At 32.3% G+C, this 13,889-nt stretch overlaps 2 protein-coding genes across 3 annotated transcripts; both read left to right on the top strand.

Moving 5' to 3' along the window:
- The first annotated feature begins 756 nt into the window (after positions 1-756).
- On the top strand, positions 757-4,305 carry LOC100813001 (THO complex subunit 5B). Of its 2 annotated transcripts, XM_006601225.4 has the most exons (6): positions 783-1,160; positions 1,390-1,680; positions 2,527-2,863; positions 3,341-3,453; positions 3,568-3,672; positions 3,791-4,305. In XM_006601225.4, exons 1-6 carry the CDS (start codon positions 894-896, stop codon positions 4,058-4,060), a joined length of 1,383 nt encoding a protein of 460 aa, XP_006601288.1. In that variant the 5' UTR covers positions 783-893; the 3' UTR covers positions 4,061-4,305. The 2 variants fall into 2 exon arrangements, with proteins under 2 accessions (XP_003550335.1, XP_006601288.1); XM_003550287.5 differs by having other exon boundaries at positions 757-1,160; positions 3,341-3,672.
- A 3,796-nt stretch (positions 4,306-8,101) lies between these two features.
- LOC100794194 (glutamate receptor 2.6) lies at positions 8,102-10,580 on the top strand. The gene is made up of 4 exons (XM_006601638.1): positions 8,102-8,633; positions 8,831-9,225; positions 9,558-9,855; positions 10,342-10,580. Exons 1-4 carry the CDS (start codon positions 8,102-8,104, stop codon positions 10,578-10,580), a joined length of 1,464 nt encoding a protein of 487 aa, XP_006601701.1.
- The last annotated feature ends 3,309 nt before the right edge of the window (positions 10,581-13,889 follow it).

Raw genomic sequence — 13,889 nt, forward strand, 5'->3', positions numbered from 1 at the left:
ATTAGGGACCTAATTTTTTTTATAAAAAAAAATCAATTATAAGAATTTTGCTCTTAAATAAATATTAAATTATCAAGTAAATTCACACTTACGTACTACAATTCGATCAATATTAGGGTATTCATGGTGCCGTTTAGTACGATGCTGGCTTACATTTAGGTCGAATCAAATAAAAAAATTAAGTGTCATTCAATTTATTTTAATTTAAATTATTTATAAATTCCAAACTGAATCAAACCAAATCATTTTTTACGATCTAGTTCAGATTGATTTTTACAAGTTAAAAATTAGGCTCGTAACTATTATAAAATGTTTTGTAAATTTTTTTATTAATTAAACAAAATTTAAATAATAACTAATTTAACAATCAACACTAATTTCAACAATTAAACTTAAAGTAAAATAATAATTTTTCAAGATAAATAATCCTTAAATAATAATCATTCAACTTAACTAATAAAATATTTAACTTAAAAGTCAAACCAATACATAATAATTATTTTTAAGTTCCAACAATTAAACTTAAAAAATAAGTAAAACAGTATTCATAATATTTTCTTTCTTCCCATCATGAAAAACTTAAAAAGTAAATATCAAATAATAAAATACTAATGCTAACAATAATTTCTAAAAATATTTGTGATGCGATCTCATTTGATTTGGTTTAATTCAATCAATCCGTGAAATTTGGAAAATAAAAAAAATCAAACCAAAATAATTAATAACCATAAATTTTTCAGGGGTTTTCAATATTTTGAATGAGTTTTGGTTCTTAAGCTGGATTTAGTTCAGTTCTAAATACCTAATCAATATTCATCCAATAGAACGCGCCCCTACTGAGAGACCCGAAACACACTCATTGCGCGGAAGCAGTTATCGCTGCAAGAACAACAATGGAAGACGGCGATACGACGGAGGAGGCGGTTGTCGTTCCGGTCTCAAACGGCGACGAGCAATCGTTTTCTCATTCTTCCTCACGGCAACGCGATTCGGAGGAGGAATCTCCGCACGAAACGTTGCGTAACACAAAAGCTTCAATAGAGAACATCGTAGCCGAGATTCTCTCTCTGAAGAACCAGGCAAAACCCAAACCACTCCTCACTCTCCGACTCCGAGAGCTCCTCACTCAAACGTTCCTCCACTTCGTCACTCTCCGCCAGGTTCCCTCACTCGCTAGGGTTTCGTTTTCTATTTTCCGCAATGCGACAACGCGCGTTTCGCTTTTTTCAGGCGAATCGCTCTTTTTATTTTTTATCGGAAAAATGTTAATTGTTAGTTAGTTTTTGTTATCACGGGAGATTGAACCCGTGACGTTTCCTCCTTTCCTTCTTTCTGCAATGTAACATCGTAAAGGATTTTCTAACGCGCCTTTCACTGTTTTTTTTTCAGGCAAATCGCTCGATCTTGCTGGAGGAGGAGCGCGCAAGAACGGAAACGGAGCGTGCGAAGGTGCCTCTGGAACTCACCACACAGAAGCTTCAGAACCTGAGTTATGAGAAGAGTCAATTCGTGAAAGCGATAAAGGTGTGTAACGATTTCAAGTCGAAGTATCCTGATATTGAAGTGGTGTCGGAGGAAGAGTTTTTTCGCGGCGCGCCGCAGGATATGAAGGATTCCGTTTTGTCCAATCACAGTGAGCATAATCTCGTGCTTAAGAGGCTCAATTTCGAGCTCTTTCAGGTGAGTCAGAATCGCATTTGCTTCTGTTTATTGAGTCAGAGTTTGTTACTTACTAGATGTTGAAACATTAGGAGTTAGGAAGGTTTTAAATTGTGGTCACGGTTTCGTTGGAGTGGTAAGTTGTGGATAAATGCAGCCACAATTGCGGTCAAGGTCTCGTTGCGATTGGATGAATGCAGCAGATGTGGCCATCATTGTGGTCATGATGAGGTCACAAACATCTTAAAAACCTTGATGTTAATGTCAAAATCAAGACTGCGGTTTAAAACCTTGTATGTACTCATGGGAAAATGAAATATATGTCCTCAGGATTTACCTTTGTCTAAGTATAATGGAAGTTGTTTTTTGTCCAATTAAAGAACAGAAAGAAACAGTGGAACTATTTAATTTTCAGGTGTTTGTAAATGTTAAATTGTACTATTGTGGTCATGGATGCTTCTGCTTCTGGCTCAAGTTTTGTATTGATAAACTAGTTGTTTTTCAAAAGAAGGATTTGAGGGTAAATAGATGTTGGCCTTGTGTTAATATGTCTCTCTGTATTTGAGAGGAGTATATAGAGTATGTCTGAATACTCATAATACAAATATATTAAGATTGTAGATACTTGATTTGATACTTTGTTCACAAAGGGTTTGAGAGCAACTTCTATTTGTATTTTCCTGCCAAATGAGTGTGGACATTTAGGTCAGTCATTTAATGAGCATCCAGACCTCCTATGTTAAAGTTGGGATGTTCTTTGTCCTGTTTATTTATTTTTACAGCTTGCAGTAGTAATTTGCCTTTTTTGAGTTTTCTTGTGAATAGTGATAAATTTTCTTATACTTTATATTTACAATTTTGTATCAGCGCAAAGAGCTTTGCAAACTTCATGACAAACTGGAACAGAAAAGGAAAACCCTTCTGGATACAATTGCAAACCGAAAGAAGTTCTTATCTAGCCTCCCTTCACATCTCAAGTCTCTTAAGAAAGCATCGTTGCCGGTGCAAAATCAACTAGGAGTTCAGCATACTAAGAAACTAAAGCGGCATCATACAGCAGAGTTGCTTCCACCACCTCTTTATGTGATTTACTCACAGTTGTTGGCTCAAAAGGAGGCGTTTGGAGAATCTATTGATGTGGAGATTATAGGAAGTGTCAAAGATGCTCAAGCTTTTTCCCACCATCTAGCTCACAAGGACACTGGTAATTGAGTGTTAATTTGTCAATTCTAGCATTTTATTGATTGGAATTTATGTTATCCAATATCCAGTACTATTGCAGCTTCAGTGTATCTGCTGTTGCAGGACTATAAACTTCAGTATTGATGTTTCAACTTCAAACCCTGAATATCACTCCTATATATTTTCCGGAATATTAGTTGCTGCAAAATATGTTATATAAATAGTTTCAACACCAATCACTGGATAATGAGTAAAGGGAAAGAAGTTTATTGCTAGATTTAAAGTACTATTGTGATTGTTAATGGTCTTCACTCCATGTTACTTTGGATTTAATATTTCGCATCTTTCTCAATGTGTTTGGTATACATCACTTAACTTCAGTGTTGTGTAAGCAATTGAATATGTTAATTCAGATTCCCCTTCAAATTTCATATTTATTTTTCCTCTGACCCAAAATAGAAAGTCTAGGGATTCACTATGTTGTGGTTTTATCACTTAGGCATTTCCACCACTGTGGAGAGTCCTAAATTGGAAAACAATGAACCTGATGAAGATGGTCAGAGACAGAGTAAAAGGCCAAGGAGGTTTCAAGGCAAGGAGAGCCTTGACCAGGCAGGAATATTTCAAATTCACCCACTTACTGTCAATCTCCATGTGTATGATGATGAGGTTACTGATCTTGAGTCTGCAAAACTCATTTCTCTAAAGTTTGAGTACTTGATGCAGTTGAATATTATATGTGTTGGAAACGAAGCATCTAATAGTGGTTCTGAGAATGACATCTTAAGCGATTTATTCCCAGATGACACCGGTCTCGAGCTTCCTCACCAGGTTTGGGCATTTTGTTTACATGTTGATGTGTACTTCATTTGTCTCTATGTGCAACTTTCATTTATTCTATCACCATTGCATTTATATGCCATTTGTTTTTATTTGTATGGCGATGCAGTCAGCTAAGCTCTGTGTCGGGAATGCTATAATGTTCAATGGTGATAGAACTGCACGTCCTTACAAATGGGCACAGCACCTGGCGGGTATTGATTTCTTGCCTGAGGTGGCTCCCTTGCTGCTTGCTAGCCGTGAAACTTCAGACAGTGGTGAAGCTGCCAAAGGTGAAGACTTCATAACTAGTCTTTCACAATATCGCCAACAAAACCGATTACAGACAGTTCTGCAAAAAATTCGATCAAGGATAAAAGCTCAGTTGGCTCTTCAATAATGAGTCACTTCTCTTTTATGTATACAGTTTTAGGATAGGAAGTGACTTCCTGGGTATTCATTGAATTAAAAATAATGCAGTCAACTGAAAAGATTGTTTTTGGTCTATGCTTTGGTTGTATTATTGTAACTGATATCTAGTTTTTTTTTTTTTTTTTTGTCTGCCTGCTGTAAATCCTGGTAACCCATCTATTGTAAGATTTGTGTTTTTGTCCATTTATTGAAATTCCATTCTATTTGGGAGAATCTCCAAGTATCTTGCTTATCAGTGTGGTTGGTATGCTGACTTTAAAATTTGTGAAATTCATTCACTGTCCTACACATGGAACAAGTAGAATCTCTTGCAAAGCTTTAGTGGTGACCTCTTCTGTTCCAGTGCCCTGCAAAAGTGTTCCATGGACTTTGATTCTCCTGTATGCAATTTGGAATTGGATGGTTCGTGATTGGTTATCTATGACTTATGAGGGCTGGACCCCTGCCCCCCTTCTTAACGAGGGTTCATCTTTGTCTGTCCAAGAGTAGCATAATTCTGAATCAATGGCTGTTCATGTAGTTGAATGATCTGGTGCCACGAAGGAAAAGCTAAAGTATAAAGGAAGATAGGAACCTTCCAAATTTAGTGGAGCATAACTAACAATAATAAAATTTATCCCTAGTTGAAAAAGGCTTTACAGGAGCATAACTGTACTAAATTTATCATGTAAAGACCATGGGACAAGGAAAGAACAAGCCAACAAGTGGAGTAATGAATGACTTAAATACTTTCTTTTTTTTTGTAATTTAGCATTTTTTTTTATTTTTTTTGTTTTAGTCCTTATAAAATTTATTTATTATGTTTTTTATCCTTAAAGTGTTTTAGTGTTTTCTTTGTTTCACAAAAAAAAAGATAGCCCTTAAAAATAAAATAAATATATTTTGTAAGGATTAAAATATTTTTTTTTTTGCAAAAACAAAAATGAAAAAAATGTATTTAAGCCTAAATGAATTGCTAATTTGATACATTATAAAGGATAAAATTGAGAGAACATCATGGCGAGGATCTTATAGCACTTATTTAGAACAACCTTTTTTAATAAAGCTTCCATGGTATTTTGCACTTGAAAAAAATATAATAGAAATAGTTATGTCTATTACATTCTCTTAACGAATCAATTTTCTCTACCAAAAAACAACGAGTCAATTTTAATGTTGTGTTTTCTTTTCTTTTTTAAAATATCAATTATCAAACAGAATGAAAGTCTGTTCTCTTTTAACCTATCCACAAAAACTATTAAGAAATAACTAAATTGTTTGGATTTTAATATTATTAATTAGCAAATCAATTGAGTCCAAGAACTACTTAATGAGGTTTAATTCTTATTTGGGAGTAAGTCTTTTAAAGAAAACAATTGCAAATATATTGCTAACTGGGCCACCATTAAGAGAGAGTTCTATTATTAAAAAGATACAATAATAGTGTCAAAATTTTTATAAGCAAACACTGTTTTATTTTCCCTTCCCTCGAGAGCATTCATTCCCCTTTTTAGCAAGTGAGCGAGACTAATTTCTCATAAGATCATAATTTCTTTCTAGAATATTTTTATCATTCACATCAATGTCAATATCTAATCCAAGATCAAATGCTCAAGAGATTTAACCTTCCTCTGCTTGGACTAACACATGTTGATACAACGACATTGATTACATAAATAAAAGTAGTTTTTTTATTTATTAAAAATATATTGTTTTTTTAAATGATTAAAATCGTTTAATGAATCTCACTATTTTTTTAACTAGTATTTTCATGATATTTGTTAAGGATTAAATGCGTGTTTGATTTATTGTTTGTAGCCTTGCAAACAACTGTCACATTTTCCAAAGCTTCAACCAGAGAAGTGAGTATCTTGATGGGTTGGAGAAAACGTGGGTTACGTTCAAAAACCAACATTTTCTCAAACACACCCTAACTCCTTGTAATAGAATCAATGAATAATGATGTTTTCTCGTTTACTCGGACTCCAGCCAAAGAAAGAAAAAATCGGGAAGCAGAGTAGAAGGCAAAGTTTCAAGACCAATCCAACAATTCTCTTGTCTGAATTCAGAAGTCAAATCTTTAAAATAAGTAGATGAAATTTTGAAGTTCATATTTATATACTTTTTTTTCTTGAAAAGTCTACAATAGTGATTACGTTTATACGCAATAGATGTTTTTATTAAGAAGATATTATCCAAAAGCAGAAGACTTGGACTAACACATGCTACTTTATAATAATGTTCTTATTCTCTAATCATATGTCGTTTAATTACTCCCCCATAAATAAATCACTAGTCATAGGCTACCTTATCATGTCCAAGAAGCATGTCTTTAAAAAGAAACAAAATCTGCAAGATTAAAGGAGGACAGAACTATTGATGAGGTAAAAGAAAAGAAAGAAATAGAGAGAGGAGAGTAGAAGACAAAGGAGAAAGAAGAACGGGAAAATGTGTTCATAGGGATTAAAACATAAAGAATGTGTTATTATAAGGACTAAAACATAAAAATTGTGTAAATATAAAAATCAAAACATAAAATAGTGTCAACATACCAAAACATAAAAATAATGCAACTATAAAGATTAAAATCTAAAGTGCCACAAATGTCAATGCCATGCAAATTTATATATTTTTTCTAAAACTGTTTTATCTTTGTCGTTAATATTCTTCTCTTTTTTTAAATTATTTACCAATGCAATTAATTAGAAATATTATAGTACAAAATAATTAATACAAAAATATTGTGAATTACGTCTTATAAAATAGAATAAATATCACTTTTAATTTGGGTCATATTTATCACTTTCAATGGAAATAATTATTTTTCTTAGTTATGATGCATTAAGTATTTGAGACTAATAAATAAGAATAGACTGATTGTTAATAAATGAACTGTTTCTAAGAATTACTCATGTCTAAGACTGTAATTTTATATTCCGATTGTTCACATTAACCTCCAATGATTTGTGTAAGTGAGATTGACGTTCAATGTGTAAGTAGAATTTAGATAAAACAAACACACCTAAATTACTACTTAAATAATATGCTGAAAAAAGCATATTATTTAAATGATAAAAAAATTACTATTTATTTCAACTTTGAAAGCAACAAGAGTTTAAACATTAAAAGAAAAAAATTCTTGGCTTTTACGACATATAATTAAAATTATTTTGATAAAGTAAACACAAAATCTCCATGGAGTACAGACCATTTTTAAGAAAATTATAGCAGTCTGTTGAAAAATCTAAAGCGTCCATTAGCTAAAAGACAAATTTTTATCTTCTTTTTTCAAGGCTTTTTTTTTCTTTCTAAATTAGTGTAATTTCCTTTTCAAATGATTAATTTAGTATACCCCTTATAAATATTTTTTAAAATTGGTGTTAATTGTACATTTTCTTAACCAGGCAGTATTAAACTGTCTTATATTAATGACATTTTTAATTAAAAAATAAAAAACAACTTAAACAAATATGCAAGTTATAACTTCTAATATAAAGAATAAAAATAACTTAAAAATTATGCAAGTTAGAAGAAATATGTTAAAGAGTGCGAGATGCTGCCTTGTGAATGTGAGGGTGTAAAAGTAATTTCCTCCAAATTAAAGAATATTTATTCATAAACTTGTATCTCGATCACTTTTTTAATCTCATTTTTTTCCTTGTTCTGTCTCTCTCTTTTTTGTGTCACATAATATCACCCCCAGCTCCTATCTTGTCTTTGTATCTCACTACATGCAGTGAAGGAATAAGTATCATTTTGTTTTTAGTAACTGAATAGTGTGTATAGCCTTCAACCAATTTATTCAAGAAATAATTTTGTTTTTCATTTTCTCCATTTTTTTCATGCAACTACACATAGATCTTGCAAACAGCAAGAAAGTGCAAGTTGTCATAGGAACAAAACTCGATGCAACAACGTTATTCCACTCAATTGATGAAGACTCCAAGGATGTCCCCATCATATCTCTAACCTCAACAGCTAGTCCAGAAACAACACCAATCCCATTCACACTTCATCCAAATGAGCCACGATGTCACCCTTCACATGCACTTCATCCATCATACACGAATTCAATTGGAGAAAAGTCACAGCAATTTACGAACACAGCAACTTCTTTGCCTCTCATTCAGAAATATTAACAAGACTCTCATATTCTCTCAGTCTAGTTAATGCTGAAATAGACCACTATGTTGCTTTTCCTTCAATAATAATCACTCTTTCAAACCCAATAGAAAACTACATAGAACAAGAACTTGTAAGGCTCAAGAACAAGAGCAATAGGGTGTTCTTGCTTATTCAATCTTCCTTAGAGTTTTCCACATTGCTATTTGAGAAGGTAAGGCAAATGGGAATGATGGAAGAAGGGTCGGAGTGGATCATCACTGATGATGTAGCTACTCATCTTGATTCATTGGATTCTTCTATCATGTTTAACATGCAAGGTATTATGGGGTGCAAAACCACCTTCATGGAAACGAGTGAAACGTTCAAACGTTTCAAATTTGTGTTTGGGAGGAAGTTCGGATTGGAATACCCTGAAGAGGAAAACTCCCAGTTACCAAGTATCTTTGCTCTTAGGGCCTATGATGCTGTTTGGACCATTGCTCATGCATTGAAGAAATCACAAGGGAACTTTTTTTTCCTTATCAGGAAATATTTTACGTAGTGATCATGAGGGTCTTGGTGGGAAGATAAGCTTCAAGGACAGAATGTTATTGGAACCACCAACCTTTAAGACTGTCAAATGTTATTGGAAAAGGTTACAAAGAGTTAGCATATTGGTCATTGAGGTATGATTTCAGTGAGAACCTTGTTGAGCATGTGGTGGTGAACACAACAACAACAATTAGTGTTGGTTCTGCTAGAGTGCTTTTAGGTTCTGTGGATTGGCCTGGTGGGTTGAAAACAGTTCCAAAAGGTTGGGCTTACAATAGCACTGAAGGAAGGCCTTTGAAAATTGGGGTTCCAGCAATTGATCCATGCCCTCAGTTTGTGAATGTGAGTCATGATAAGAGACTGAATGAAACCCAATTCACAGGTTTCTCTATCAATGTCTTTGAATCAGTTGTTAAGCGCCGGCCTTATCACCTGCCTTTTGTTTTTGTTCCATTCTATGGCTCTTATGATCAAATAGTTGAACAAGTGAACAATAAGGTAAAGTCATTATCTATGCTAATTGAGATTCTGTTTAGATAAATTTCTCAATAAACACTTTTAAAAGAAGAAAATAAGAAAGAAAAATGAATTAACTTCTTTCATTAGTTAAAATTAGCTCAGTTAATTTGTGGAATCTCTTTCATTTCACTTCTCCTAAAGCTAATTTTAATTTATGCATATGCTAATTTCAATGTAAGAGATAAACTTAATCCATTTTACCTTCTTATTTTCTTTTGTGCTGCTTATTGTGAAATTTATCCCAATATCAAGTCCATAATTGTGTAGGAACAAAATTAATTATTTTATCATAATGTGTGTTTCTAATGCAGGACCTTGATGCTGCTGTTGGAGATATTCAAGTGGTGGAACATAGATATGCATTTGCGGAATTCTCTCATCCGTATGTTGAATCTGGTATAGCCATGGTGGTGAAAGTAAAGGCAGATAGATCCAAAGAAACCTGGATGTTCATGGACGCTTTTACAAAAGAAATGTGGATGTTGATGGCAGTGATGCACCTGTTCATAGCATTTGTAATATGGTTCATTGAAGGTGAAAACAATTCAGAGTTGAAGAGTCTTGGGGCCATTCTCTGGTTTTCTGTCACCACATTATTCTTTGTACACAGTAAGTCACGCTAATTAAGCTCTAAACTTCATTATGTGTTTCTTACAATTTCATCAAATTGGCATTATGGCATGGCTGAAACATTAATTAAATATGGCCTCATTATATATACTGATATCGTGCTGGTTGTAGAAACAAATAATGCAGTAAGGAAAACAAACTTCTTTTTTTCTCTCAAACTCATGTACTCATCCCTCTAGTGGTTGATTAAAAGGTCATTTGTAATACCATTGCAAATCATTTGTACTAGAATAACATTTTTTATTCATTAAATATTCCTTAATGAAGTGAATTCTTATGTAGTACTTTGAATGTTAATTGGAACATACTGATATTGTAAAGGTTTTTTTTTATAGAGTTTTCTTGTCATGAATTATCATATAATTGAAAGTTGTTAACTTTTGTAGTAATTAAGCCATATCAAGAACCAATTCTAATTGTTTCAGTTTATCAAAATTAAACTCTTGAATATTTTCTTATATGTAGGAGAACCTGTGAAGAGCAACTTGGCTCGAGCTGTGCTAGCACCTTGGTTATTTGCTATTCTCATAGTGACTTCAAGTTTTACTGCGAGTCTTTCATCCATGATGACAGTGTCCCATCTTGAACCATCTGTGCCAGATATACAAACACTGCTGGGGACAAACGCAATCATAGGCTGCAACAAGAACACTTTTTTGGTCCATTACTTAGTTGATGAACTCAAATTCAACCCTGAGATTTGACTCCATCCATGATTTCCCAAGAGCCTTTGAGAACAAAGAAATTGTGGCTTCTTCTACCATTGTCCCTCATGCTGATGTCTTCATAGCTACTTATTGCAAGGCTACATCAAAGTAGGACCTACCTTGAAGCTTGGTGGATTAGGCTTTGTGAGTTTCTCTTCTCATTTCCCTACAAATGTCAACCTGCATGTTAGATTGAAAACTTGCTACATAATAATAACTTGAGTTTTTGACCATAATTTTACGCAAAATACCATAATAGATTATTGAAATTTAGGAGAGACAAGATGTTAGAAAACATTTTTTTTTATTCATATGAATCGAATGTAGATACCAAAAGAATTACAACACCTCAATGAAGTAGAACCCCTTAGTGAAAGCAAAGAATTATGTTACTGATTGTACTAATAATCTACCATTAAAATCTATAGAGAAAATTACATATTTTAAAATAATTGAAGTTTTATTGAAGGGTCAACTTCATTTTTCACCTTGAATTTCTGACTTTTCAGGAAGGAGTAGATCTAATAATTGATAAGATAACAAGTAATACTATACATATTCATTCAATTGTTCCAATTCTTTTTTTAATAGTGAGTCACATATATAAGACCAACTAATCATGGTATAAAGGATATATTTTAGGCACATAAAGGTCCATTATTAAGCTAACATGATAAAAATCTATATAAGATCCTAATAGTCTCATGGTACACTTTATTTTAACAATCGGTTAGTCAAATAAAAATTACTTCTAAATGAGATATTTATATTCTACCTCATTGATGCAGGCATTCCCAAAAGGCTCAAGTTTAGCAATTGACATATCTCGAGCAACCCTAAAAGCCATAGAAAGTGGAGAAGGGCAAACCCATTGTGGATCAACAGGCAGCAAAATACAAAATGAACAACTAGGCTCTCAACCTTTCTTTGGCCTATTTGCCATTTGTGGAGCCATTGGTCTCTTTGGTTTGTTGGCAACCATTATTCATTTTGTTAACAGGAATGGACATACATTTATGAATTGCATATCATTATTACAGTTACAAAGAGGATTGTAGATAATCAAACTCCTTGGTGGAAAGTATCTAAACAAGTATACAAGGAGTGCACCAGTCCTAGTAAATAGTCGAGGGAATACACCCCATAACAATGAGCTAGCTACATGAAGCGTCGAGTTACCAATTAACTACCACTCTTGACTAACCGATTGTATTTTAGAATTGTATTTATTGTATAGAAAGAAATAGAACTATAGAATTCACATATTTTTATATTGAAATTCACTAATTTTTGTACTATGTCAATATATAATTTTGGTATACTCAAATATTAATTAATTGATTAACGAGGTAGTGTTTTAGATTGTGATTCAAAAGTCCAACTTGTTGAAGCAAATCACCTCAATCCAAAGTTAGATTTTTTTAAAAAAAATTTGAATAAATATGCACTCTAAGAGGTCCATCAAGTAGTCAGTTTTAACCAAAAGATCACACACGTTCGTAATGGATGACGATGACTACTTGACCATTACCAACTTGGTAGTCATTGTCATTGTAAGACAAATGTCAAGAAAAGAGAAAGTTTCATTTATCTCACCATATACATCTCAAGCTTTTACTTATTTTAACATTGGAGGATACTCCATCCCTCACCGGAGATAAAACTCAGAACAAAGGGAAGGTGGCATTATAGGTTTGATGAGGAGAGAAATTGGTAAGAACATGATTCATTTTCTATTTATAACGAAATTTGTTCTAATGATCTTTTAAAATTCAATTCACTTAATTTTTTTATTTAAAAAAATATAAAAAATAAATGTTAATGTATTAGTTTCTCTATATCTTTAGAAGATCTACCAAAAAAAAAAAAAAATCTATTTTTATAATTCTGGCTGGAAAAAAAAAATCTCTCTCTTTAGAAAAGGTTAAAATGACAACAACAAAAAATTGGAGGAAGAGAGTACTCGAGTAGATCTGACTTCTCTGTTGTCCCTTCAAAATGACGTAATTTTGATTTAAAACGAGGTGGTTTTGAAAACATAATTTTTAAAATGACTAGAACAACACCAAAACAACATAAAAAAAAAAGACTGAAGAGAAGCCAATTTGATACTGGAGTGACATATTTTTAGAAGAAAAGAGGAGCTGGACTTGAACCCACAGATTGGGCTCGTGCAATGGATGCGTGAAATTTACGCAGAATAATTAGAAGGTGGATCTGTACCACATTGTTTCTATTCCATATGCATATGGATCTCCGCCGACAATAGCGTTATTTGTATCTCTCTCCACAAGTCAAAATCAGATAATATAATAATGATAGATGGATGCAGAATGCTTCTTCCAAAGATTCATCATCTTCAATCTTCATGTTCATGTTCATGTGATCCCACTCCATTCATTCCCCAACAGAAATATTACACAAATTCATTGACCCCGCCCCATGATTTGTAGGACTACTACTTACCAAAAAACATTTTATTTTTATACCTTTTACTTTTACTATCAAATTATTTCACATAAATTCTTGAATTCTAAATTTGTTGTTATTTTTTTTCTCCATCGGATATAACAAGTGTCTTTCAATTCTTACTGAATAAAATATTAGTCTCATGGTGTATGGCTTTCGTCGATATAAGATAATTTTACAAACGATAAAGATTAAATATGATTTTTCTCATTAAATCTTTCATATAATACGAACACAGGAATCTTATACTATTCTATTAATATTTGAGTTACCTGCTATTATATAAAAATAACATTTTTCAGTCAACCAAGCTTCATTAAATAATTACTGTATTATTGGTTTTACATTAAACACTTTTTTTTTTTTTTAATTTTACTTTCTTCGAAAGTCCTAGGAAATCTTAAATAATTCATTCACCAGGGTCATTGACCATCGTGCAACGGTTCAGAAGGCAATATTGGACTTTTCTCGGTCATTTCCATCCTACTCTCTATTTTATTCTGGGTAAAATGCATTTTAGGAATTTCAATATTTCATTATAATTAAGTTTTGTCCTTGTATTTTAAAAAGATGATTTTATCCATAATAAATATTATTTTTATAATATATAACTTTTGTCTCTCATTCTAGTATTTTAAGTGGATAAAATTCACTAATTCTTTAAAATACAAAAAATCAAAATATTTACTTTTAGAATATATAGATTAAAATCATTTTAACCAAAAATAAAACCAGAAAAGGCTAAAAAAACAATTTAATTAAAATCAATTATCTTTTTTTTTGTTATGACTTTCAAAATATATATTTTTATTTGATATTATCGTAGTTAGGATCTTA

Source organism: Glycine max, chromosome 17 (genome assembly GCF_000004515.6).
Source record: "Glycine max cultivar Williams 82 chromosome 17, Glycine_max_v4.0, whole genome shotgun sequence".
NCBI lineage: Eukaryota > Viridiplantae > Streptophyta > Magnoliopsida > Fabales > Fabaceae > Glycine > Glycine max.